We start from the raw sequence: 26,882 nt of genomic DNA on the forward strand, positions 1-26,882 counted from the left end.
CGGGGGAGCGGAGCCGCAGGTGATGGGCGGCGGGGCGGGTGGTACCCGCGCTGGGGGCCGGCTGGTACCCGCGCCGGGGGCCGGGTGGTACCCGCGCCGGGGGCTGGTGGTACCCGCGCCGGGGGCTGGTGGTACCCGCGCCGGGGGCCGGGTGGTACCCGCGCCGGGGGCTGGTGGTACCCGCGCCGGGGGCCGGGTGGTACCCGCGCCGGGGGCCGGGTGGTACCCGCGCTGGGGGCCGGCTGGTACCCGCGCTCGGGCCGGCTGGTACCCGCGCTCGGGCCGGCTGGTACCCGCGCTGGGGGCTGGTGGTACCCGCGCCGGGGGCCGGCTGGTACCCGCGCCGGGGGCTGGTGGTACCCGCGCCGGGGGCCGGGTGGTACCCGCGCCGGGGGCCGGGTGGTACCCGCGCCGGGGGCCGGCTGGTACCCGCGCTGGGGGCTGGTGGTACCCGCGCTGGGGACGGGTGGTACCCGCGCTGGGGCCGGCCGTGCCCGGGCCCAGCGGGCAGCAGCGCTGCGGCTCTTTGGGGCTCCAGAGTGTTCCATGTGCGCTCAGTACGCTCAAAGAGGTGCTGCCCTCCGAGCTTTGCGCTGTTTCAGCTGCTTTCCCCGGTGTTACGGCGTTCTCCGTGCTTTATTTTTTTGGATGTTAATTCATAAGGATCTGCTTTCAAAGTTTTTAGTGTTCGCAAGGGTTTGGATTCGTGCCCTGGACTGAGTTCACAGGCTGTTGGGGTTTTTAAAGAAGGCACGAGTTAAGTCAGCACGAAGTTTCTCCATGCGGGCTGCAGTGTTCTGGGGTCTCTGTGGGCTGGTAATAATTACTGTGTAAGTGTACTCACACTTGCGTTTGACCTCACAAATATGTGTTCTGGAAAAGTCTCTGCTAAGACGCCGCAGATAGCTTGAAATAGGCTTTGTGTGTAGATACATGTGAAAACAAACCATCCTGCGTGCGGGGAGGATCGCGGCGCGGTGGTGCGGTGGGCGGTGTGATGGATGGGGCGCTGTATGGGCGCCGGGCTCTCTCCCGTGGGCAGCAGGGTTTCCATCGCCGGCCCGAAGGGCTGCGTGCCCTAAGCTGCTTTGCCTTCGCGGGGCGTCGGGCTGTGCAGGATCGCCGAGCTCCCCTGGGCAGCTGCTGCTGGATTTCTGGAACGAACGCTGTGTGTGTTTGAAGGGAGCTGTAACTTTAAAATACTGTTGTAATGCACACAAGCTGTTTGCCGTTTCTTCATTCATCTGCCAGAGCTGTGACAGAGAAGAGAAAACGCGTACCCTGAGTTTCGAAGAAATAATTACGGAAGAGAGCATGTTTTAAAGAGATTTGGTTTGTCTTTGAGTTCAAACATGTCTGTTGCGTGGCTTTGTCTCTGTTTTTACTTCGGACTGTCCCTTTCCAAGCGCTCCAGGAAGGGCTGTTTGGAGGAATAGCGGGAGGAGATGGATGGGGAGAGGGAAGGCCGGGGTGGTGCAGGTGGGGCTGGCTGTGCAGCTGGGGGGCTGTGCTGTGACCGGGGCCGCTCGGCTTTTGGGGTTCAGCCTGAACCTCCTGGACATGGAGAGTTCTAGTTCTCCCCTGGTAGCATGGGTTGTATCAAAAACCGATTCCCAGCGATTGTAGAAATGTTCTGGTCGTGGAAGTGAACATCTGACCTTAGTGGAGGGAGCCAGTTTTCCTGTTACTTTAAAAAAAAAAAAAAAACAAAACTGGTTTAATAATAAACAAGAAAAACGTAAGTCTGCTTTTCCCTAGCCAGGTGGCTTGCCAGATTTCGTTTGATTCAGCAAACCTGGGAGGTGTAAGGAGGGTGATTCTCCTCAGGACAGTCTTGCTGTGGATCACTAGGAGCTGTAACACAAGAAGCAGATGTAGAGTGTTATTCCATTTGGCAGGCTTTTAAACTGGATCCTTTTTAAATTCTGCTCCCACTGAGTAATGGGCTGATGCTCTGATGTGCCATACTCCTAGGCTGCTCCCGGAGGCTGGTAAACAAATCACTAGGATGTAAATATAGATGTAGGGTGCTCTGCTTGAGCTTTAGTCTCTAAACACGAGAAAAGACCTTGCTTGCTTTGCAAATAGTACCTGAAAATGTTAAAGCTGGGGGAAAATTACCTTCTGCTACAGTTCCTGGCCGTGGGGATGCAGGAAGGGGCTGCTGGAGGGCTTTCAGCTGTGGAACCCTGCTACTGTGCACAGGACTGATCATGGCTGTTGTGGTGCCATATTCCCTTTTATTCTGTAATTGTCCAGGAAATCTCGTCTTTCTGACTTGAACTGTGGGCAAGGGGGCTGGGGGCTTCCTGTCTCCAGGAATGAGAAGCCTCCATCCACTTTGCCCAGCCTGGCTCACGGCAGGAGGGAGACTCATGCTAATTGTGGAGGCTTTTGGCTGACTTCTCCTTCCTTCAAAGTGCCTTTCTTCTTTAATTTCAATTTTATTTGTTTTATACTAAAATGCCATTAAATTACAAACATCTTTGGAAAAGCAGTAATTCTGCTGGGAGGCAGGACCACACTCTCAGAATGCCACATCCAGCTGCGGGCCTGAGATGCCAACATATTCTGATGTGCTAGGCTGCCCGAGGGATGGGGATTGCTGCATCCCACTACTTGGCCCAAAGGGGGCTGAGGATCAACATGTCACAAGGTGTTTGGGCTGTATAGCTCTGCAAGCATCCTACCTGGACTGGTTATGTTGGGAAATAAGGTTGCAGTTTGGGATTTGAGGCATCCAAGGCCACCCACATTCAGCTCTGGGTGCTGGAGGCTGGAAATGATGAAATAATGAAAGGAGCTGCCAGGGTGAGCCAAGCAATAGGCACAGTGGTGCAGGGCAAAGAGGTGTTGGGTGGGGGGCAAAGCTGAAGGTGGTCCACAAAAGTGTCTTGAGATAATATTGTCACGGGATAAATGACAATATATGGATTTGGTAGTGTGGAACGTGACAATGATGTTGTCCTGCTATGGGCTGCAACTTGCCTCGCTCACAAGGGTTTACTTTGGCCTTTAGCCCCTGTGAGGTGGCTGTGTCTGTGCACGTGCTGATGGAATTCAGTCTGTCCCTTGCAGCTGTCTCAAACAGCAGTGGTCATTTTTTTCTTGGAAACAGATCACTCCCCTCTGTGATTTGATCAGCCTTAAGTGACAAGGGGTAAGGGTATGATTGCTCTGCTGAGCAGCTGATGCTGAGATCTGCCCTGCAGAGGCCAGGGCTCCAGATGGAGTGTTGAGTTCCTCAGCAAATCCAGAAGGGCGTGCTTAGGGCATCTCTCTCATGCAGCCACATGAAAAGTTAGGTGTGCTACAGCTACCCCTTTATCCTCTGGTTCTTCTTTTATCTTCAGGAGGACCCATATTAGCAGGGCTGGAGTTTGCTGGGCAGGTTTTGGGGCACGCAGCCCTGGAGGGTGATGCTGGTGTGTTGTCAGCACAGTGCTGGGGAGGGATTTGTAGCCCCAGGCTATGCTCTTGGGGCGAAACGCAGTTTGTTTCATACCCACTGTTACAGTGAGCTAACGCTAGGTGTAGGACAGCGCATCATTAATGGTTACTCCTCCTAAGGGTATTTTTAGGGGTAGGAAATGATCCAAAAGATCTGCTTTGAGTTGGCCTTAATGACTTGATAGAAAGTGGTTTGAAGACTTAATTAAACTTCTGGTACCTGAGAGCTGCTTTTCCTTGATTGAGCAGGCCAATACTGGGTGCTGTGTGGGAAAGGGGATTCCCTGTGGCTCTTATTCCAGCGACAACATTCCTTTTGACCAGCAGCCATGGCTCAGGAACAGGAATGGAATAACTCTCTTGGCTGTTCTCAGTATTGTGCTTGTAACCACATCAGTGAGTGCTGTGGTTCTGTGTGGGATCAGAGTTGATCTACCCCTTGCCTGGGATTAAAAGATAATCAGTCATTAGCGTAACTAGAGGAGCTGAATGCATTTAATCATTTGAACTTGCTTGTCCTGCTCCCGGAGCAGCCGATGTCGTCATCTGCCCAGTTCTGCCAGTGTTAATCCGTGCACTTGCTGTTTTTGAAATCATAGATAAATTACTTAGCCAAACAGATAATTGACAAATGGGCCAATTTCAGTATTATTTCAATGAGATTTTAATACAATTTTTCCTTTATCTGCTGGCTTCAACATTAGCTTACCCACTGGTATCTAGTGGAGCAGCAAAAATGCAATTTTCAGTGTTGGCCTGGAACTGTAACACAAGAAGGATGAGAAATAATTGGTCTGCAATCCATTATCCAGGTATTGTTTGAGTTAAGGTTGACTTTTAAACTTAAGCAGCTTTTGCATTTGAGCAGAGATGTGTCCTGTTAAAGGTTAGGATACTCGAGAAAGAATTCTGCTGAGGAAGGAATTCCAGTAAAAGTGATTTTGTTGACTCTGTCAGGGCAGCCGGGAAATTCCCAAATCTATGCTGTGATCCTGTGTGAATGCAGAGAGCGCCCACTCAGTGGTATAATAGCTGGGGAGGCCTGTGAGGTTTGTTCTTGTGGGGGGGATGGCTGAGCAGAAGGGGCTCCCCAGAGCTAGGGCTGGAGCAGCAGGGTTGGTTACCCCACATATGTTGGTGTGGAGGGCAAGGGTCGGAGACAGCAGCAGAAGGAACAGGAATTTTGTCTCCATTTAAGACAAGTTAGGAGGACTTTGATTTCCATAAGGTTTTTTGATTTCACATAATTCTTATGTGTTTGGTAGTTTATTAGGCGGAAATCACACACTCTCTGTTCAGAGCTCGCAGATGGACTGAAGAAGCCACTCTGTGTTGCTGAATCCCAAAACTACGACCCCACCTGATTTCTGCTGACTTTTGGTGGGTTTGCTGCCTGTGTGGAGCTGAGTGATGAAAGCTGTCCCTCAGTTGGTTGCACAGTAATGTTGCTATGGTATTTCAAGTGGAATGGTTATTTCAAGTGGAAGGAGATACTTTTGCTAGTCAGTTTTTGTTGTTCTCGTCATTCCTGTAAACTCAGGGACGAGAGGTCTGGGTGGTTAACTGTGAAGCTGTGCTGGTGGGACAGTTAATCTGAGCTACAGATAAGAACGTACAGAAATATGTCACAAATATATTTGCTGCTAAAGTGCTTCCATCGCTGAGGCTTTGTTTAATAACTGAAAGAGAAGGATAAATGCTTGTGCTGGTTCAGGAGACGGTAGAACATGCTGGAATGAAAACCTAATACTAATTACCGTAATTTAGCACACTGATAATGCCGAGTGGGAAAGCAGGTGGAAAGAATGATTCATGTAGCTCCATTGAGGCAAGGTCTGACCTTGGGGCAAGTTAACAAAATAAACCCAGCACACCCGTGAAAACACCCCAGGCCTCTGCCAGGCTGGACAAAGCAGCATAGGTTCAGTGTCCCTGGGTATTTGGGATTAGGGATTTGTGGTTTGGGGTTTTTCTTCCTGCCCCCTTCTTTTTGTTTTAAATGGTGGTGATGTCAGTTTTCCTTGAAGATTGAAAGATTGCCTGTTGAGACAGGTTATTCAAAATTATTTTGTAGAAGTGTGCACTTAAATCCCACTTGATAAAGTGGGTTAAAGAGGATAGTTAGTTAGCAGGCTTACTAGAACAGCCCTGTTGGTGTAAGAAGCATACAGGGGGAAATATGTGCAATTATTATTTTTTTCCTGGACTTTTTTTGCTGTGTAACACAACAGATAGCTATAATCCTGGTCCTCCTGAAATTGGTTAACTCCTTTAATTTTGATACAAATATGCCATTATGAATTGTGTGGAATTAATGCAGAACAATGCAATTTAATTTAATTTTTGGTAGCTTGGGGATGAAATACACGTTACAGGAAATCCTAGAAAGAACAATATAGTATTTCTAACTGAATCTGTTGTCTGATTTCTGAGCTCTCAAAATGTCTTGACTTGTGGTTCTCAGATACCCAAACACTTAGTAAAAACATTTTTATTTTTTAAGTCATCTGTAACCACAGGTGCTAAAGTGTGAAAGAAAACAGTAGCTCTCTCAAGATCTAGCAGTGTTAATAGAGAAGGTTAAAACAAACAAGTTCACAGAAAAATACTCTGCTTGATTTGTTATCAGTGCCAGATGTGTGCCAGAGCAAACCCCGTATCTCATGGAGCTTGTTCATGTAGTGGGTTTGTACACAGCCCCTAACACTCCATTTGCCCCAGGCCCTGGTAGATAAGGTTGTGTTTTGTTTCTACTTCAGAATTTACACAAAAACTTCAGCAAACATGGGTTTCACTGTGTTACTGGAGAAACAGCAAGGATGTCAAGCCACAGTCTGGCTTTTGAGGAACTTTTACAGCCAGGAGAAGCCCAAAACAAGCCCTACTTTGCTCCCACAGAGAACACAACTCTATTTAAAAAAAAAAAAAAAAAAAAAAGTGCCGTTCAAGAGGATTTCAGCCAATGAGTTTTCCAAACGCCATACAGATGCCTCACAGCCACACTCAATCCTTCCTGACAACCAGAGCAACTTGCATTCACACCCATTAAACCTTAAGTAGTTTTACATGTTGTGTGGATTGATAGCAGATTATGTGGCAATGACATTTTACAGCCCAAGTTTCAGAAAGCAAAATATAGCAGAATAAAGAAGATTATTTAACGTCGTTAATCTTAATTATGAGATACGGGCAGTGCACAGCTCCAAGAGAAGCTGTCTTGAGCAGTTGGCTCCAGGACTGTCACTAACAACAGAGATGGTCAGCTGGGAGGTTTGCAGGATGCTGACACTGCTCTGAATGCTGCTGTTTACCATAAGCAACAAAACCCTTCAAAAACCTTTGGCATGAGTAAAGCTTCTGCTCCAAAAGACCAAACCCTGCAAAATACTTGACATTCACCATTAAACTGGGAGAAAGCAGCTGTGCAACAAAGGTGCAAATCCCTGCACTCTGTGACTGACACCTGAGTGTGCTGCAAGAATGAAACTTCAGGTACGCTCACCAACTGGATTAAACGTTTTATGCTAAAGAATTTTTTTCTCTTCGGCTATCACTCTGTACACTTTCCTTTTGATGGAAAGGGAAGTGTCAGCCTCTCTTCCTGGCCAGGAGGCAGGATGGTTTGGAAGGCCAACTCTAAGCAGTTCCTCCATGCTTTCTGCACAGTGCTTAAGGCTTGCTCCTGAGAAGGGCTCAAGAAGCACTGCTGCTTGTTGAGGGGTGTCAGAGGGGGAAGACTTCACTGGAGAGTTGGGTCCTTAATCTCTGAAGGAGATGAAGCAATTCTGGCCATAAACACTTTCTGTGATGCTGCTCAATCTGGTTTGAGCAGTGGTGCTCCAAGCACACGCACATCAAGGGCTCACTGGTGTCCCCAGGGCAGCTGTCCCTCCCTGGCCTTGCTCCCTAACAAGGCAAAGTAAATATAAAGCAGGTTTAAGAGTAGTAGCAGTCGTATTGCTGGATTGGGTAGTAAAGCAGCACAGAATCCTTAATTTATCTTTGGAGGAAGGAGAAAGGAGCTCCTGGTGGCTGTGACCATGGGCAGTGCGGGGAGTGCTGCTGGAGTTGTGTGCCCTTGGGCTGAGCAACAGAATTGTTGACAAAATACACCAGATGATCCTTGTGGATCCCTTCCTTGTTTTTCTCAGTCCACATTTTGAGGTCTGCACATGTGTTAGTGGCTGGTTGCTCTAAAACACGTGTCCAATTTCATTGATTCTCAGCCTCTTCTTTGTACAGAGACCTCATACTTTGAGCTGGGTTAGGATCTACACTATGGATCTGTTTCTAAATTTGGATTTGGATCCATTAACACTTGGATTCAAAAGGATTTTCGAGTGTCTTGCCTTTTATAATACTTGTACTCTGGTTCTTTTCCCTTCTATTCTTCTCTTCTAAGCTTGTTTTCTTCAGTAGTTAAATGAATTCAGATTGCATAAACAGTGTTCTTCATTTACTGGGCTGTGAGCTTATCTAATGTATTGATACATCAGGCTTTATATAAGCAACTAGAAAAATGCAAATGAATTGGCAAGAAATTCAAGACAGGATGCTTTGAAAAGCTGAAGAAGATCCCTGAAAAGAACGTTTAAAGATTTAGGGAATTCATTTTCATTAGTTAATTATTTGACTCTTGGTTCTTCCTGTTTTAAAAGATGTAGCTATGTAAGATCATTCTCTACCCCATAGCATGGAACAGACAGGCTTTGTTTAGAAGCGGAGAATTTTGTCACACTATCTTGAAAGACTCTCAAAGACTTTAATCAGTCCCTTTTGATCACAGTTGCAGAACAGAAAATTTTCCCCAGCCTTGCCTACAACAAACTACCACTGATTTAAGAGAGGATGGTGTGGTCTGGGTAGGCTTGTTTGGCATTGCACCTTTTAACCTATTAAATCCTGGCTTTGCTTTCTGATGGGATGCCGTAGAGTAGCACTTTTAATAAAAGGTGAAGATGTGGCAGAGATAAAGCTGCTTTCATTATGTAGATGGGAGTGGCAAGAATAGGCACCTTTTATTGATTTATTGAAAAATCGCTGTGGGAATAAAGGCTAAGTTAATCTTTCCCGTGGCTGTGCTGAGGCCTGTGCAGGCAGTGAGGAGCTGCATCCCTCATCCTTCAGTCCTGACACAGGGGCAAGTTTCTGGGGAAAAGAGTAGACATAAAAAGGGATTAAGTTAATATTACAAATGAACCTTCTACAGAAGTATTGATTGTTTCAGCTGGTGGTGTTTGCCCAGGTCTAAAGTTGGCTTGAGCAGAGCTGTTTCCGAGTAGAGCCGTCCCTGCTGTGGGCAGGGTTCCCATCCCTGTGAGGGCAGGGGGTGCAGGCAGTGGGCATGGGGACTCTTGGGAATGCTCTCCCAGCCCTGGCACCCTTCTGTGGCCAAGCTCCAGGGCAGGAGGTAGAACACTGTGTTTCCAGAGCAAACCTCTCTTGGTGCAAATAATCTTGTTTACTAAATTAGACTGCACAGCTCCTACACCAGCCAGCTTAGGTTAAGCACAAGGCAGTGTACTTTATTTTGATGGCCTGCTATTGTCAGATGCCAGCACTCAGTAAATCCTAGCGATGCTCCAGTGGCCAGATAAGAGAGCTGCTGCTGGCTTTGGGATTATCCCAGTCTGTTTGATAGCATTGGAGTATCCACTTGGCTGGGGAAGGGGGCTGCTGGAGGGTGATTGCCTTAGAGGAGAGTGGAGGTATGGATGGTAATCCCGGAAAAAGCAGTGGGGAATATGATTGGAAATACTTATTTTTAGAAATTGGTTGTGTTTATTGAGATGGAGTTCCCTGGAGGTGATGTTTGCAGTGCTGTCACTGAACCTTTTGAGGTGACTGAAGAAGCAGAGGACGGTGAAAGAAGGGTTGTTCACTGGGAGCTCTTTCTTTAAATTTGTGCTTTTCTTACTGGAACAATAGAGTGGGTTGAGACAGGCACCAATATTGGACCTCTGGTGTTTTTTGAAGCACAGTGCTATGTGGAGGACATAGAAAGATGTCACAAGTGAGACATACCTTGAGGGAATTGGGAAGAATAATATTCTTATTAGAAAATGGGAAAAAAAGTACATTCTGGCTTCTTAGGGGAACAAATCCCTGCAGGACACACCCTCCACAGGCATGCTGTGTGGGGAGGGGCTGCTCTCTGGGATCTGGAGAGCGTGGAGCTGCTCACCTGGGGCACGTGCTCTGCAAACACCCCCTTGTGCTCTCCTCTACAATATCATTGCTCGGCAAGTGGTTTGTTTCTTTTAGTCTTTCCTGTTTATAAGCATTCTCAAGCATCTTCATTTTTTGAGAGAGAGAAGCGAGGAAGAAGCTGCTTGTTTTTGTGGAGGGGTTAAGCTCAGAATGTTGTTCTTTCTTTATTTAATTTTGGGAGAGCAGTAAAGCTGGCAGGCACGCACGCCGCATTCTCAGAGCGTCTGCCTTGGGCAGGGAACACACCAGTGCTTCTATGGGCATAAAAGGAAGTGTGAAAACACAAGTGCTGGTGACTCCTTCAGCACATGAACTGGTTCTGCACATATTTCATGCTTGGTTCCTTCCTGCTGAAAATATAGCAGTGCTAAGGTGGTGGGTAGCAGTGTGGGATCTGCTTAACCATCTCATGAAGAGTTCTCTACCAGCTCAGTCCTGCCATGGTCCCTAATGACAGATCCACTGTGCTGGACCCATTCCTCTGAGCTGCTTTGATTCGCTTGCAGAAAACTTGGGGGAATGGCCTTAAGCTGAAGTGAGACAGATTTAGATTAGATACGAGGATGTGAGGGACTGGGCTGACTCCTTGCTGGTGTGTAGTTGCCCTACCCGAGCTCTTCGCTGGAGAGAAGGACACAAGCAGCCCCAATCCTGGCAGACACCTAGCTGGGCCAAGGTGAGGTGTGGCACATGCAGGGTGCAGGAGGTGCCGTGGGACATAACCCACATTAGGCCCTGGTGCGTGAGCTGAGGCTTGGCTTTCGTGTACTCCCTGCTGCCTGTGGTGGGTAGGTAGCTCACACCACCCTGAGTTACGTATCCATCGGTCTGGGCTTGGTCTGTGCTCATCCAGCATTGACTTTTGAAATGGTTTGTTCTTGGCACAGATGGAGAACTTCGAAACCAAATAAAATCTTACCGCTGTTTTTCTTAATCCTCTCCTGTTCTCGAACGTCAGCTCCTTTGGAGGCCCCTTTCAAGAGCACAGCGCTGCAGTGACTCGGTGCAGGTTTTCTTTGCGGTGTTTTTAACTTCATAACATGTCTGATTACTCTTGGATTCGTGTGTGCTTCCTTGGCGTCACACACTCTGTGGTTCTGGCTCAGGGCAGACCCGAGGGCTCTCCAGAGAGAGGCACAAGTGCCTCTGGCAGAAGCTCCATCCCAAAACCTCTGTGCACTGCCAGGCTCTAATGCCATAGTGTCACAGAATGCTTGGGTGGGAAAAGATTTTTGAGACCATGGAGTCCAGCTGTTAACCCATCCCTGCCCAGGTCACCACTGAACCCGTCCAAAGCAGGTAGAACCCCTGCACTAGGATTCAGCTCAGCACTGACCCATAACCAGACTTGTCAGGCGTTCTGTGGAGTGTTTGGTGGCAATGGCTTTGCACAGCTGTGGCTTAGGAGAAGTTAGTCTACAGTATTTCAAATATTATTCACTAAAATGCAAACTTTGGGCCTGGCAGACATTACAGTAATGACTCCCAAGCTGTTGAGACACCGATGCTGTATCCTAGATGAATTCTTGGAGTGCAGCTCCATTTCAAGCCCTCAGTCATCTCCACAGCTAGCATGAAATGCTAATATGAAAATACTGCCAAAATCATTTGAAATAAAGCAGAAGCCAAAAGTAGGAAACAGCTAAGGGTCCCATTTGTGAACAGCTTATTCTTCAAGGAAGCTACAATGTGGTTGAGTACAGGGGGAGAACTCCATCAGACATCTAGACAGCACTGAATAGACAAGAACAAAATCCAGCTGTCCTGGGTCAGGATGAGTGTCTGTTAGTCTGAAAGCCTGCTGGCAGCCAGGGCTGTGGGATGAGCACCGAGGGAAGCAGATAAGAGCAGGGAGGTGCTTCCTTGGAGTTGCTGGTTGAGCTTTGGGTTGACTTTCTGATGAGTGTGGCAGCTTCTGTGGCTGTAGAAGGACCCTAATGGCCTGTGAATGGACAGAGGGGTCCAAAACCCCTAACAATGTCAGGGGGAAAATAATCCTGTCCTGGCTTGAAATATCCTGTGTCAGAGCTAATGTGTGTGGAGCAGAAAGACATCTCCTGTTGTTTGCTCTGAGCTGAGTCACAGGGCAGCCCGTGGAGAGTTGGTCTGGGCAGGTTTGCTAGAGCCAAACAGCCCAGCTGAAGCTATTGAGGAACAAATGGCAAATACTGATTTACTCTGACAGTGCAACAAAAGCTGTAACTTGGGCTGCCAGTTCTACTTAACTCTCAGAAGTGGTTTTGAGCTTCTCAAACACCTTCAGGTTTGTGTTTCGGTGGTGCCAGTAGCTGTGGTCATGCAGGGAGCAGTGCAGCGGGTCCGTGCTACGCTAAGGGCTGCCTGCTTCTCACCAGGGATAGCTCTAGTGCAGCCCACAGGGGCTGTTGTGGCAAGACTAAATCCTTCTCTAATTCCCTACAAAAATAGAACAAATTGTCCCTGGAAACGTTGAATGCCGCGTTGGATGGGGCTTGGAGCAACCTGGGTGGAAGGTGCTTCTGTGTTGGAACAAGATTATCTTTAAGGTCCTTTCCAACACAAGGCACTGTAGGGTTACATGAAATCAAGATGAAAGCTGGAATGTGTGCATGCCCCCTTTCTGATAAACCACCTGTTTAATGATGATCTGTGGTTGGGGGTTTCTGGGCACTGGGGAACTGCCCCACGTGGTCTAACTGTGAAAAGCTGTAGCTGGCCTGTCTGGTTACCGCTGTAAGCCAAGAGGAGGTGGTGGGTAGAGCAGTGCTCCTGTTGTTTGAGTTCCTCAAGGAGGGTGGGGCAGAGACCCACACCTAAGACATGGAATTACATCTGTGTAAATCAAGGGTAAACAGAATCAAAACACCAACTTGCTCTAATGCAGTGACGCATTAGTAACAAAAAGTCAGGCTTGCCGTAACTTCTCAGTTGATAAAATGTGTTTGGTTAGCAGATGCTGTGAATAAACTGAAGAGGAAATTAGAGGGAACACACATAGCTACTAAGAGTTTAACCAGACATGCTTACCTCTTCTGACCATGCCTTGTGTCATTCTGTATTATTGTAAAAATTAAAACCGCATTTAGGATGATGTAAATGAAATGGTAATTTCTCAAGAACCTCTTTTATGGGCTACAGGATTGGTCTTGTCTCTGACCACAAATAGTACCTGGACCTGTCATTAGCTCCTCAGGAAAGAAGTTAAAAGTTTTATAAGGTTCTGGCACTCCTACAAAACCAGAAGGAAAAAATTGTGGAGGCTTAAAGAGCTGTGTGATATTTATAGAAAAGACTTATGGAATCGTTTAGGATGGAAAGGATCTTAAAGATCCTTGATTCCAGCTGTTACCCCACCACTGCCACGGCTACCACTAACCCGTGTTCCCAAGCGCCATATCTGCTAAATCCTCTGGGGTTGGTGACCATGCAGGGCTAGAGGGAGATAAGCCATTTGGATGTCAGTCCTGAAAAAGTGATGTCAAATGTGTTCTCCCCACAGGCAGCAGACAGGGGGACGGTGCCTCTGCATGGGTGGTTAACCAGAGAGGAGGGTTTCATGTGCTGCTTAGGGATTGACTCTTGCAGCATCAAGAAAGGTCTGCAAGCCAAAGAAGTGTGAAACATCTCTCTGGAAAGAGCATATTACATTTATTTCAAGCAAGAGACAAATGTGGTGAGAGGACTTGGTCACACAGTGGCTGGAGTTGACTAAAATTTCTTATTTCAAAGAACGTTGTAGGGGATGGCTCCTGGAGACCTGGGGCTTACCTGGGAGCTCTGACATCCAACCTCAGGTAGGTGCCATTGGTGCAGAGAAAACACATATTCTCCAGAAATAACTATTCCCTTTTACCTGCATCTTATTCCAAGAAACTGGACTTCTTTTAAAAAAAGCCCCAGCATTTTTTTAAGTAACCTTTTTATTTTTCCCAGATTAACCCTGGCAGCAAAGCAGCCATGGCAGACTTGTGCCCAGGAGACATTATTCTGGCAATTAACGGAGAGAACACGGACAACATGACGCATCTAGAAGCGCAAAACAAGATCAAAGCGTGTGTGGACCAGCTGCTGCTCTCTGTGAACAGGTTGGTTCTCTCTGATGTGCTTCTGTGTCAGTTTTTCTCAGAGGGCTTTTGGCTGGCAGATGTGCTCTCAGGCTGGGTTCTTGGAGCATCCCCATGGTCTGGGTAATTGTCCTGTGTTTTCAAAAACAGTAAAACAAAATGATTTTTAACAGCTCACCGATAGAAAAAGGGGGTTCAGTTCATTTATACCTGTGGATTGTTATTTGTACCTTGTAAGGTTTGTCCAGGCTGTGGCCTGCGTTGAGTCTTTGAGGTTGTGTCAACTCAAGCAAGAGTAGCATCAGAATCAAAATCTCCCTTGGACAAACTTTTCCACTTCATTAACATCCACCTGTAATTTTAAGCATCTGTTCAATGAAAAAACATTTAAAAGTCCTGCCAAATTCACTTCTTAGGGTATTCCAAAGCAAAATGAAGGCATGAGTTTGATACTGGTATTTGTTTTTGTTTGTGGGTTTTTTAGGCTTTTTTTTAGTTGGGGTGTTTTGTGTGTGTATATTGTGGTTTTTTGTTTATTTGTTTGGGTTATTGTTTGGTTGGTTTGGTTTTCTTGGGTTTTTTTTTTGGTTTGTTTTTTGGTTTTTTTTTTTTTGTTTCTATTGCAATTAATTCTGTAGCAAAACCACAAATTACCCAGGAAAAATGAGCGCTCCTTAAAAGGTTCACAAACGGCTAATACTATCTGTCATAAATTTAAATAAGTGGATATAGTTTTCGCTTCAGATTAAAGAGGCATTTCCTGCTATAAAGAGCTGTCATTTACTGTTTATACTTTTCTTGGAAAACCACGTAGTTCTGATGGATGCCTGGGCAGTGGGGAGGGAGCGCTGCCATAAATGGAGCAAACCCTCCATGATTCCTCATGGTTCCTCACACAGGCGTCTCTGAGCTGCCTGGCTTAAAGCAAAGTCTTCTGAGCTCAGCCCATGGTGTACAGATGATGAGGATTCAGTATTACAAAAGAAAGAAAATAAGGAAAGCAAGCAAAACCCCTTCACACAGATGGAATTTCCCATAGCCAAGGAGGGCAGTTGTTTTGCTTTCCATCTGGAGTAGTTTTAGGGAGAAAAAGGTGATTTTCTAGCCCCAAGAGGACCTGTGCCCAGGGCAGGATCAGGATTTCCTTCCTGGCTGTCTCCAGGCTACTGGAGCTCTCCTTGGAAGAGCTGGAAATCCTTGTGTAGTGACAGGTTTTGCTGAGCCACTAGCTGCTGGGGTGGTCTGGCAGCAGAGCAACTTCATTGGGAGTTAGAACCAAGTTTTGCTGAGAACAGCTTTCACCTGCAGCGTGGCAGTGTTTATTCTCATGGATGAGGGTTTCTACGGTGTGAATTGATGGACTGAATTCCCACCTGTACACTTCATGTTAGCCACTGACACCAACTGGTGTTTGTTTTTTGGTTCAGATTGGACCCTTGAGTATCTCTGTGAAAGTGCATCTCCTCTCCTGAGTGGTGATTCCTGCCCAGGGCAGAGGTTGTGGTCACCGTGGTCTCACAGCAGTGTTGTGTGTGCCTTGCTGGGGTCAGGGATGCTCTGGCTGCTTGGTTTCCCTGAGCACAGAAATGGTCATTCGTGACCTCAGGCTGATCTGGAAGATGCTGTGTGGAGGGTCTGTGGCTTCAGGTTGTTTTTTCCCAACTGTACCTACCAAGGTGTGGATATTTTTAACAGTGAGACCTTGTGGTGTGTCCAGAGGAGGTGAATTTTCTAACAGAGATGTTGCTGGTGGTGGCCCACAGCCTTTCAGTGGTGCAGGGCTTTTGGGTGACATGGTCAGTCTTTGCTAAGCAGTAGGATTGCAATGGTTTTGTCAGGCCTTAGTCTTGGTAAACACAGATTTTTAAAGGTTTTTGTATGTCATAGGCAAAAATAAATGCTCAGGGCTCTGCAAGGCAGGAACAGATGGTGAGGTGAGGAGCTGTTCAGCTTGGGGTGGCTCTTCTTGGAGATCACACTGTTGGGTTGGTTTGGTGGCTTCTCCAAGGGCACAACTCACCTTGGCTGTGCTCAGAGATGTCCATGAGAGTAGCATTTCTCTTAACAGGGAAAACTGAGTAGTTTGTTTTTTTCTTCAGTAAGGACAGCAGCTCCAGTGATGAGCTGTTAGGTCTGTTTTGAGTTTGGCCCAAAGTGGGTGCACAGTGACTTGGTTCTTGGATTTCTCTCCTGTCTCCTAAGTGACCTGTTGGATCCTGTTGCCCAGTGGTTAGTCATTGCTGGAAGCACATCTGGCATTCCCTCCTAGGTGTGAGTGGATCCCTGCCTCCAGGATCTGCCTCCTGGAACGTGGGGTGACCATGGTCCTGCTCAGGGAGCCATGTCCTGGGGCAGTAATGGAGGGTTTTTTGGTTTGTGTGCATGTCCAGCTACTGCTGTTTGTCACAGCTGTGGATCAACACCCTGGACCCTGCTCTGAGGCTGAGCCTCAAGAAAGCCCTGCCTGTGGTGGTGTGGACTGGTATCTTTTCCCCTTGGGCAGGGGATGCTCTTCAAGCAGCGTATTTTCTGTACATTGCCTTCAACAAAATACAGCTTGCAAATCAACACAAGAAGATTTATTTTTAAATGTGTTTGTCTGAAATACGTTTGAAATAACAAGCCTGTTTGTTTGGTCTTTAGTGAAGACACATGAAATTTGGTGTTAACCCTGTTTTGTCAAAGCAGGCTTCCTCCAGCTAAGCATGAGTGTGAAGGGGAGGGCAGGGAGCTGTGCAGTGCTTCCACCCCCCTGGTGCCCTCTGGACTGCTTCATTCCATGCCCTTTCTCCATCAACCCTTGACATTATATGTTACTAAGATAGAGAACAAGATGGGTTTTGTTTTCAGACTCTGGTCAGTAAATGCTCTAAGACTAGGAAGTTCAGTAGGGAAGTCAGAATGCGGGGAAAACAAGAAGGGGGAATTACTGAGTGGCCTGACCAAGACCAAGTGTCATGCATCAAATAAAGGCAGCCATAAAATTGGGTTGGAGCTGTGTTTTGCTGAAATCACTGCTTGAAAGGACCTTGGGTGTGGGATGGGAGACCTCCTGGCATCGCTGTTCCTGCTGACACAGACTGCCAGGAAACCCTTGGCAGCACTGTCCAGACCTGCCCATCTGTGCCAGAGGGCCAGGGCGAGCCCCACTGCCTTTTCTGATCCTTTTGTCATCTGCCAGGGAGGGTGAAGGCTTCTGCTGAAGCTTTCCTGAAGAAACTGGCCCTATGCCCACATTGGGAAAACTGCTGGCAGGGGGATGTCACAGATTTTTAAGCATGTTGGGCTCCACAGCTCTCCTGTGGCCCTGGAGCCCACAGTCAATGTTGGTGTCTGTGAAGCTGCCCCTGCTTTCAGGCTGGACTAGCAGTTATTTCCTTTTTTTCAAATCTCTTTGTCAAGGACAAATCTCTTGAGGGGGTTTTCCCATTTTATTCACACCCTCCACTTTCTTGTCCAGACCCCTGACCTCCCTGAAGTTAATGGGTGTTTTGTCCCTGGATTTTTTGGATCTTGCTTTTCCCCAACATGTGCAAGTCTGTCTTTGGGCAGTGAGGCTGTGAAAGGCAAAGCAGCACAGTGGCCTTACTGTTCTGAAACAAAGTGGTTGAAAATCCTCATTGGTTTATGAAAGGAGTTGGTTTATGTAACTGATGCCTATGTGGGCACTGATGTAAGGTGTGAGGAATTACTTGGGCACCCCTGGAGCAAGGGCTGGATGTTCAGGCTGTGGTTAATGGCTCCAAAATGGGAGGCCAGGAGCTCACATGGGCTCAGTGGGGCTATGGGGAAGGCAGTGATGGTGCTGATTAAGATTTAGCAAGATGGTTCCGGCTGCCCTGGTGATAAATTAGGCAGCTGTTCCACCGTCATCTTCCCAGCTGCTGAATCTCAAGCCAAGGTAGCATGAGATGTACTTTGCCTGCCTTACTGCAGGAAGGGTCAGGCCATGTATGTGACAGCTGGTTGGAGAAGATCCGGGGTGTTGAGCAGCCCCAAGATCTATTACTCACAGACACCTGGTAAAACTTGTTCTTTTTGCTCGCTGTGAAGTTGCTTCCAAGTTACACAACAAATTCCTTAAGAGGCAAGAAGTGTGTTAGTGTGTTGTGCCAGGGGAGGTTTCAGCTGGCTGTTAGGGAAGATTTTCTTCGCTGAAAGGGTTTTCAAGCCCAGGGAGCTCATATCCCTGGAGGGATTTAAAAGACATGTAGATGTGGCATTTGGGAACATGGTTTAGTGCTGGGCTTGGCAATGCTGGGGTAACAGTGGGGCTTGACGGTCTAAGAGGGCTTTTTCAACTTTCACACTTTTATGATTTCCAGTCCAACTCAATTCCAGCCCATTCTTTTAGAGGCAGCACTGGGGCTGTTGTGCACAGGGCCAGGTGGATGCTGGATGACTGGGAGCATCTACTGGGCCCCAGGTGCAGCCAAGAACCCCAGGGTAGTTGAGTTGAATTAATTTCCTAGCTGTGGTGTCAAAGAATAAATCCTCAAAGGTTCAGCTTTGATTCCTTCTGTCTAAACTGTTTCCTGGAAGCAGTTTCATCCCCCTCAGTTTGGTGTGTATGCCACTGCTGAGTCTGCTCAGAGAATTGACTATGAGGATTCTCTATCTATTCCTGCTCTGTGTAAAGAGATGGAGTTTCTCTGAAAGTTTCTGTGTAAGAAAGCCCAGTAACGAAATCTGCTGGATGTGTAGCCCCAAAAGCACATGGAACCTCACGTAGCTGAAGTTCCTCCCATCTCCCCCAGTTCCTGGGGATTTTATTGGGGTCTCTTAGCTGCAAGCAGCACAGGCAAGCTGCTGGAAGATGGGAAGGATGACAATGTATGTTCTCAAGTTTCCAGTAGAAGTCCAACTGAAAAAGTGAATCACAGCTTCCCCTCTGGAGCTCCTTGAAGACTAATAGAGAGGAAAACCGGCAGCTTTCCAGAGCAATACACAATGGTTTCAGCTGAGAGGAATGAAGGAGGAGAAATCCTGCAGCTTCCTCATATAGTCTGAGCAAGCTGGGTCCTTTGGGATGCTCAGTAGAGCTCAGCTCCCATGCTGCTCACCTGCCCTGCAGAGGATGGATCCAGCACCTTACAGTTACTGTGGTGAGGTTCACAGTCCTGGGAAGTTTGAAGCACTGGCTGTAGCTGCTTCTAGACAGAGTTCAGCCTCTGGAAGGCTAATGGCCGTATCAGTGATAACAGTCAGTTGTGAACTGTTATCAGCACAGTGATGTGCCACAGTGGGAGATGAAGAGCAGTCAGGAGGCGGGCAGGACCCTGGAGTCACCCCCCAAAGAAAGGGGGTGAAATATAGTAACGTGATTATTCTGGTGATTTGTGGCTGTATGGTAACAGCAGTGACCTGGATCCAGGCTGGCACTTCCACAAGTGATAAATGTTAGTTTTTAAGGGGATGGAGAAATTAGAAGTTTGGTAAGACACAGGAATTCTTGCAACTTGAAAGCAGCTCTACAAACATTGAGAGTGAGACTTGCAGATCACTACCAGGTGAAAAAACATTCTGGTAAAATATGTGAGCATATGCAAGTAATCTTTTGAGAATGACTCTGAGACTTTTAGAAAGCAAATGGTGGGATAAAAGGTGTCTGCGACTTTGGGGTTTTTTTGTGATGTCCTGTTTATGGGTCCATTTCCTATGAAGCCCTGTGTGGAAGGCCTTGCACTAACCTAGGTCAAGTTATTTTTCTTGGGATTGTCCTAGATGCCATTAAGAGAGCAGAGTGGTGTAAGTGCAGGGTAATGATTTCCACATAGCTGCCTTTAATCCCCTATAGCACATCTGAGAACACTTTTCCTGTCCTTGAGCTGTAAATTAAACAACTCGGAACATTTGAGTGATGCCTGATCTGTTGCCTGTGATGTATGAAAAGTGTGTTGGGTTTTTGCTGTTGCCTAAACACAAAACTCTGACTGTTGGTAGGGTGAACCTGCTGCTGAGGGGTCTCGGGGTGGCTCTGCTGGCCCCCAAGTCCCCACTGCTCTGGGGCCTGTTCTGGGGGCTACAGGGGATCCCTATGCTTCTGGTCCTGCTGGGGATGTGGGCATGGGATGTTCCTGGGGCGTGAGCTCCAAGCATCAGCCCCTCCTGCAGCAGCTGCCTGTAGCATTGTTCTCTCAGGCAGAGTAATCTCTTAGTTTCGGATTATTTCAGATTAAATGGTATTTTGCTGTTCCCAGGGAAAAACAAGGGGTCTCCATGTGTAAACATAAATGCTCATCAAACTTACAACTTGACTTTCTTTTTGGTGAGGCTGGAGGTTCTTCCATTCACCTTAGCTTTGCCTTTCAAAGTGCCACGTGGAGCCCAAATTGTGCTGTATCAGCTTGTTTCAGCGTAGTGCAGGTGGAAGCTGGGGCTGACGTGAGCCTGCTTTGTTCAGACTGTTGCTGGAAGCTGTCAAAGTTGGTCTCAGTTATACCAAGAACTTGTGGTCACTCTGTGGAGCTGATAATGAAGGCTTGAGTTTAATCATTAAAGCATTAACCATGAATGGACTTCTCCATGTAAACTAAAGTCTCTCCATGTCAGTCATTAAGTGTAAATATACCCATGATGACTTCTGGAAAGCACAGGTTTATCTGCTTTCTGGTACAGACAGTGTGTTCTGTCAGGGCTGTGGAGAACTGGGAAGTGCTGGCAATACTGGTGACTGGATGCCATACCTTCATGCAGGATGAGTTTACTGCTATTGCTCTTATCTTCTGCAATCAAGATCACTTTCTGAAGCTCTGTTCTTATGTACTGGTGGGTTGAGGTCTTTGGGGATGCTTTAAGCTGTGTTTGCCATGTGGGCTCTGGAGCTGAGTGGGGGGGAAGTCATCATGGACCCTTCTTGGGGTACTGTGAGTTAGCTCAGTGCAGGGAAAGCACAGAAATAATAGTGGTGAACCCTGCCAATGTAATTAGGCATTTCCATTGTTCTGGGCCTCCAGATTTGATTGTCAATGTGGAAGCAATGTACACAGCTCCAGATCATGGCAAAGAGCAAGTCAGCGTTGCTGAGAATGCTGATGTTCCTGGGAGGGACTGTTTCCATTGTCCCAGTTGGAAAGACCAATTTATGAGTGAATTGTCCCAGCCTAAAATCAAATAATAACAGTAAAGATAAATGATCAGAACAAGACACCTAGCTGTGGGAGTAATCACTCCCTATTGAAAAAGCTGTAATGGCAGTAGTGAGAAAAAAAAGCTGAAATCCTCAGGGGCTGGATCCAAAGTGTGTTCAAGTCAGTGAGAGTCCCTGCATTTGGTAGGTTTAGGGTCAGGCCCTAGATTTGGAAAGGCAGCTTTGTATTTTGACTTGGGTAGCTGCAAAATACCAAAGGCAAAAATCTCCTCGAGAATTCCTGGGTTGAAATCGTGCTCTGTATTTTTCAAACTTGGACTCTGCAGATAATTGAACTGAAAGTGAATGTGTATGTGGCAGGGGTGAGAGTCCACAAAGGATGCTTGGATGCATCTGTGCCCGTGGAACAAGACCTGTTTTTGTGAAATGGTGCATATTACAGTCTGTGATGATAAACAGAATAGTTTGCATGTTGAAAGCTTTATCTTGAACTTAAAGGGGTTTCCATTTTCCAACTTAACCTTCTTGCATCCTGAAAAGTCTGTGTATGTACCTGCTGGACCTTGCCCAGGGCCCTGCAGCTCACTCATACCCTAAGTGTCGGAGATCACATCCCAGCCATGTCCCCAGATGCCTTTGAGGGGGAAAAAAATGATCAGGCACATGGAAAATCTTTGGACAGTGACAGTATTCTGCTCTGCCTTGGCACAACTGAAGATGCATGTGGGAATGGAAACTGTATTTTTAGGGCTTTTTCTATCTGGCAGTTGTTGAAAGGGTCAAGATGATTCATACAGGGTGGTGAAATCCTTCTCCTGGAAAGGTGTTTATAGAATTCCTGATGTACTCTAGTACACAGGCCTGCCAGGGATTGTGTACATATATCTATACACACATGTAATCAGAATACTTTCTGGATCCAGAGCCAGAATAAAGGGACAAAGCCAGGAATATGCAAAACAGGAGCCACCAAGAGCCTGTCTTCTGATTTCTTGAACCAAAATAAGTTTGTCTCTTTAACTCCAAACTAAGATGGACAGAGCCTTGTACTTCAAGGATGGTTTTGAGCGTCATGGCTTTAATAGGATGAAACTGTCATCTTTTCTATTTATCATTTTCTGAGGATAATTTTGGACAAATGCAAATATATTATAAACCTGCCAGGGAATTAACATATGCTATGTATAAATGTTTGGCCTTTTTTTTTTTTTAAACTTGTTTAATTGCTTTTTATTTTTGTTTAAGGAGCCTGTTTCTTTCTTTGGGATTTTTGTGGGTTTTGTTTGTTTGGGGGGGAGCACTTTGGTTTGGGCTTTTTTAAAAGCCATTTAAATAGAGTTTACTTCATTTCCCACTGCAGAGCTGAAGGAAAGACCTGGTCACCCCCTGTTCTGGAAGATGGCAAAGCTCAAGCATACAGGATCAACATTGAGCCGGACCCACAGGTATGGCAGCTGCAGCCCTGCACAGCTGCTGCTCTCCCAATGTGCTCCTCGGGACAGGCCATCCGTGTCTGGAGTCTGGAAAGCCCTGTGCTCTGCCTGCAGCCCTTCTAGAAGTGAAGGAGTTTCCATGTGTGGTTTTAAACTTCTGTGCAGGTCTATCTGTGCTTTTCTTGGGCTGGTACAGCCCTGGTTCCCACGGTGAGCCAGATCCTGAGCAGATCTGGCATAATCCCATCTGTGTCACGACTTTCCACCCAAGCCAGGCTTTGCTGGATCAGCTTGCTAGGGACACAGGATGGCTGGAGAGCACGTGGAGGGTAGCATCCAGCACTGACCCCCGTGAGGCTGTGACCGAGCTCAGAGTTAGTGTTATTTTGAATAAATATAGTGTTGGGAGTACTCTGAGTGTCCAGCGCCAGCCCTTCCTGGGGTACAGTGTGCCCAGGGTCTGCCTGCATCTGCCTCAGCTGGTGTGCATCTACCTTGGCTGCTTCTAAAATCTGCTGCACCCTCCCAGTCCCATGACAGTGATTCACCTCTTATGGTGGTGGATTTTTTTTTTTTTTTGGTAATGTTCTCATCTTTTTCCTTTGTGTTTTTTTTTCTCTCTCTCACTCCTTCTCTCTGTTTTGCAGCTTCTCTCTTCCCTCTGTCCTCAGCTTTGTTTCCTGGAGCCTTCTACCTGCATCCTGCCCTGCTTTACTGCCCTGTCTCCTGCAGCAGCCAGGTGGTGGATGGAGCTGAGCAGGTCTCCCTGTCTTTCCTACCCATCTCTAATGGCTTGCTAGCAAGGTCAGAGGTGACTCTCATTCTCCTCTGTCTTCTCCATGGGAAGAGAAATGGGGTTTCTCTTCTCCCTCTCTGCTTATGAGGTACTGGATTGTCAAATTTTGCGTGTGCTGGTCTATGTTGTGGAGATATCTGGAGAACAAAGAGGACACCAGGGGGATAGACAGGCAGAGTGCAGCTCCTGCTGTCTGGGTTCCCCGTGAATGTTGTGCTGAGCTGATGCACATGCTGCCAACTGTCCCAGGGCACCCAAGGTCACGCATGGCAGGGCTCACACCTGCTGAGGCTTCTCACTGCTGTAGGTTGGGCATCCCTCCCAGGGCAGTGCTAGGGCCCTGGGGCTGCCTACAGCCTTCAGAACATCAAAGTCTGTCAGTTCAGGCTGACAGAATCCGCTGTGCTTGCTCCCAAAGCATGTGAGTGCTCTTTGGCTGATGCTGAGTGTTAAATATTGCTCAGAGTGTCGTCTTCTCCACAGAGGTGGTTTATGTCATAGGCTATTCCATGTTTTTTCTCCAGCCCTTACAAAATGCCTGTGTGCAGGATCCTCCTTAGCCCTCCCTTGGCTCAGTCCAGGAGGAATACAAGAGCTGCAAGGGTGGAAGAGAAAGGATGGTGCTGCAAGGAGTGATGTCTCCTTCAGTGAGGAATGGGGAGAAAGTACTGGCAGCAGGGAGCCCACCAAGTGATCAGGATGAGCGTGAGATCCTCCAAATCAAATGAGGAATGGACCGGAGTGTGAGGCCATTGAGTCTGTCGGCCATTCCAGCAATGTGGAATTTGCAGATATTCTGCATTTCTGCCGAGGGACAGTTTGCAGATATTCTGCATTTCTGCCCAGGGACAGTGGGCAGAGGCACAGCACAACAGCAGCACCGGGAGAGCTGCCTCAGTACTGCACACCAGCGACACGTGGGGCTGTTTGTCTTTCCTGCCCTGACTTACAGCACAGGCTGATGTGTGAGCTTGGGCCTTGCATTCTGGCCATGTTTGCTTCATTTATCAATTACAGCCATCTTTTCTGACAGATTTTTTTTTTTTTTTTTTACTAGACTTTACCTATGAATAATATTAAATGAGGAACAAATGTGCAGCAGTTCCACTGCCAGATACAACTTTCTGAGGTTTAATGCAGATTGGATTTGAATCTGACTATTAATATATGTTACATATGGATCTTTTTAAAAATTAGACAGTTTTATAGAATATAATGAAGGGGGGTAGGGATGGACTATTCTGAATCCAGACCTACACTGAAAATATGTAAATCTGGGGAGTAGGTGTGTAAAGCACATGTGGTTGTGGTAGGGCACCAGAGAGGTGTGTGAATAAGGGTACACAAGTACAGGCAGCAGATTCCTGCTCTTGCTCTGGTTTTTTTTTGGTGCCTGTATTCATGTGTTGTCCTCCTTAGTGGCTTTTTGGGTTTCCCAGAGAGGAGGTGAAGGTGGTTCCATGCACACCTCCAGGTTGCTGTGCTTGTACCCAAGTTGTGCTGGTTGCCTCTTCTTCCCAGACCTCCTGTGCCTGCAGTGTGGCTCATGCTGACAGCCTGGAGCACGTGCCAGCAGCTGTGCTCACCCAGGTGTTATCACTGATGTCCTCTGACCTGTGTGAGGCTGAGGGTGACCATCAGCACCCAAAGAGAGCCAACCCTTGCTGCAGGTATCCAGTCCCCTGGGATTGATTGGGCAGAGCTCCCAGGCGTGGCTGGAGTCCCTGTGAAGCAATGCCAGGTGACCCAGGGCTGTCCTGTGCTGTGTTCATTCAGCTCCTCTAGCAAAGGCCCTTTCTAGATTGTGAGAAGGAAAAATCTCATTGTAGAGTAATAACTTGGCTCAATATGTGCAACCTTTAGGTGCACTTCCTTACATCTGGAAAAAAGCAATCTGCTTTGAAACACAGGGAAAAATTTCTGCTGGAATTCTGCCCTCAAATCACAAAAAGAGGTTGAGGGTTTGTCCCTGAAAGAGGTTTTGAGAGTTTTACCCCAAGTGGCCTTTGCAGTAATGTGGAGCACATGTCCTTTCTTCCTCCAGGTTTTACACTATATGGTTTTTCATCATACTGGGCAAAGATCTGTTGAAAATCTTGACTTACGACTGCAGTAACTCTTGCTTGAAACATGAGAGCATAAGCAGAATGCCTCAGTATGAGTGATTTGTAGGAAAATCTGTATTACTATTATTACAATTTAGGTGTTTTTAGGTGTAATCTTTGTCTTGAAGGCAGTGAAATTTGTAGTGTCTTCTGTGCATAAGAACTTTGAAGATACTGAGTAGCTGGTGAGTTTTCCTCTCCCCTCTTTGTAAATCTATTGTGGTTTCTCAATTGAGTTTTCTGGTAAACCCCTACTCAGGGTCCAAGAATGTAATCAATCCTCCTTATTGAAACTTTAATTATTGCCATGACTGTGGGAAATAGCTGCCCTCAAGCTGAAGAAGCTGGAACTGAAGAGCTGCTTTTTCACAATTAGCAGGAACAATGCTGAACAGGGTGAGTGAGTCACTTTTTGGAAATAACTTTATTTTTTAAAAAAAGCAGACTTTGGTTCAGTTGGTATCACTAGACAAGTCTGTCCTTAACAGCAAGGGCCTACAGAGGAGGATACAAATGCAATGATGTTCAGACTTGTAACCTAAAGAAGGGCTGCCTGTCTGTTGGACCCAGAGATGGGTGGAGGTGGGGCCCACAGGGATGCTGGGGACAGCTCGGAGCTTTCCAGCCTGCAGTCAAGATTTGCATCCTGCAGACATGACATCGCTGCTGACATGCTGGGATCCCCACTCTCACTTGGCATGGTTTTGGTGTCCTTGTGGGCACTGGCCCCAGCAGACAGGGGGAGTGGGAGCACCCATCCATCATTTTCTGGAGGTCCCGCTGTTTTTGTCTTCCTGTAGCATGAGCTCGCTAGTCAAAATACTGCCATGCAGTGCTAATAAAGAGAGGATGTTTGTTTCCTTGTTCATTCCCACACTGCCAGAATTGGCAGCTCTCTGGCCCAGGGGAGCTGGAAACTTGGGCTTTGGGCTGTGGGGACCCCGTCAGTGCTGACTGACAATAGATCAGGTGAGGGGTGGGAGACTTAACTGCAGCAGAATTAAATTGGCAGCGCATAGCCGGAGCTGGAACGGGATGCAGGTCCTTCCAAACCTGGATGCTTGGCTGAAATAGCTACATGGGGTGAAAGCCTGGGTTTCCTCTGGTGGTGCAGACAGGCAGAGGCACTTCCCACATCAGTCCTTTGGGAATGGCATCCTGGTGCTACTGAGCTAGCAGAGCAGCCCCTGTGTCGTTCTCGGGGGATGGATGAGGGAGGTGCATCAGCACTCTTGGTCCTCTCTTGTGCTGTGTCCTGAGCAGTGGCACCTGACTGAGAGCGTGAGCTCTGGGCAGTGTAGGAGAGCCGCAGCATCAGGGGAGTTGCATAGGACCAATGAGAAGGCTGTTTCTGCTCATCACTTACGAATTGTTTTTGCTCTGTGTTATTCTGTTCTTGACACCCAGGTCTCAGTCCACAGAGATTTGTTGTTAGTTTGCTCTGACTAAAATCAGGTGCAAGGTGTGTTGCTTGCTGTGTGAAAATGCCAGCCAGAATGGGGTGAAGAGGAGGAATTAGGGCAAGCTTACATCTACTGCAACTGAGTAACCTAATCCAGGCAGTGCTTGGTGTGAGCCAGCCAGTGGAAATGTGAACACACCTTCATTTGCTCTTGTCAGAGGGGCTCAGGTGTGTGTGGTTGCAGTACTGAGGACCTGCCACCTCTCATTGTACGTGGCATCCACCCAGCGTGGGCTCTTCAGCATCGTTCCTGGGAGTTTTTCATGCTTGCCCTGACTTCACAAATAGTATCA

General features: G+C 47.3%; 1 protein-coding gene across 2 annotated transcripts in view; it reads left to right on the forward strand.

Annotated features, from left to right (window-relative positions):
- The window catches only part of PDLIM4 (PDZ and LIM domain 4), a 47,484-nt gene that overhangs the window by 199 nt on the left and 20,403 nt on the right, over window positions 1–26,882 (forward strand). Inside the window, exons 2-5 of one of the 2 annotated variants that reach the window (XM_040078465.2) lie at window positions 13,139–13,235; window positions 13,369–13,433; window positions 13,573–13,724; window positions 22,154–22,238. In XM_040078465.2, coding sequence (XP_039934399.1) covers window positions 13,139–13,235; window positions 13,369–13,433; window positions 13,573–13,724; window positions 22,154–22,238 — 399 coding nt within the window. The remainder of the gene's footprint in view (window positions 1–13,138; window positions 13,236–13,368; window positions 13,434–13,572; window positions 13,725–22,153; window positions 22,239–26,882) is intronic. The other variant, XM_040078466.1, reaches the window with a different exon arrangement.

The sequence above is a fragment of the Hirundo rustica genome, chromosome 14, assembly GCF_015227805.2.
Source record: "Hirundo rustica isolate bHirRus1 chromosome 14, bHirRus1.pri.v3, whole genome shotgun sequence".
In the NCBI taxonomy this organism is placed as follows: domain Eukaryota; kingdom Metazoa; phylum Chordata; class Aves; order Passeriformes; family Hirundinidae; genus Hirundo; species Hirundo rustica.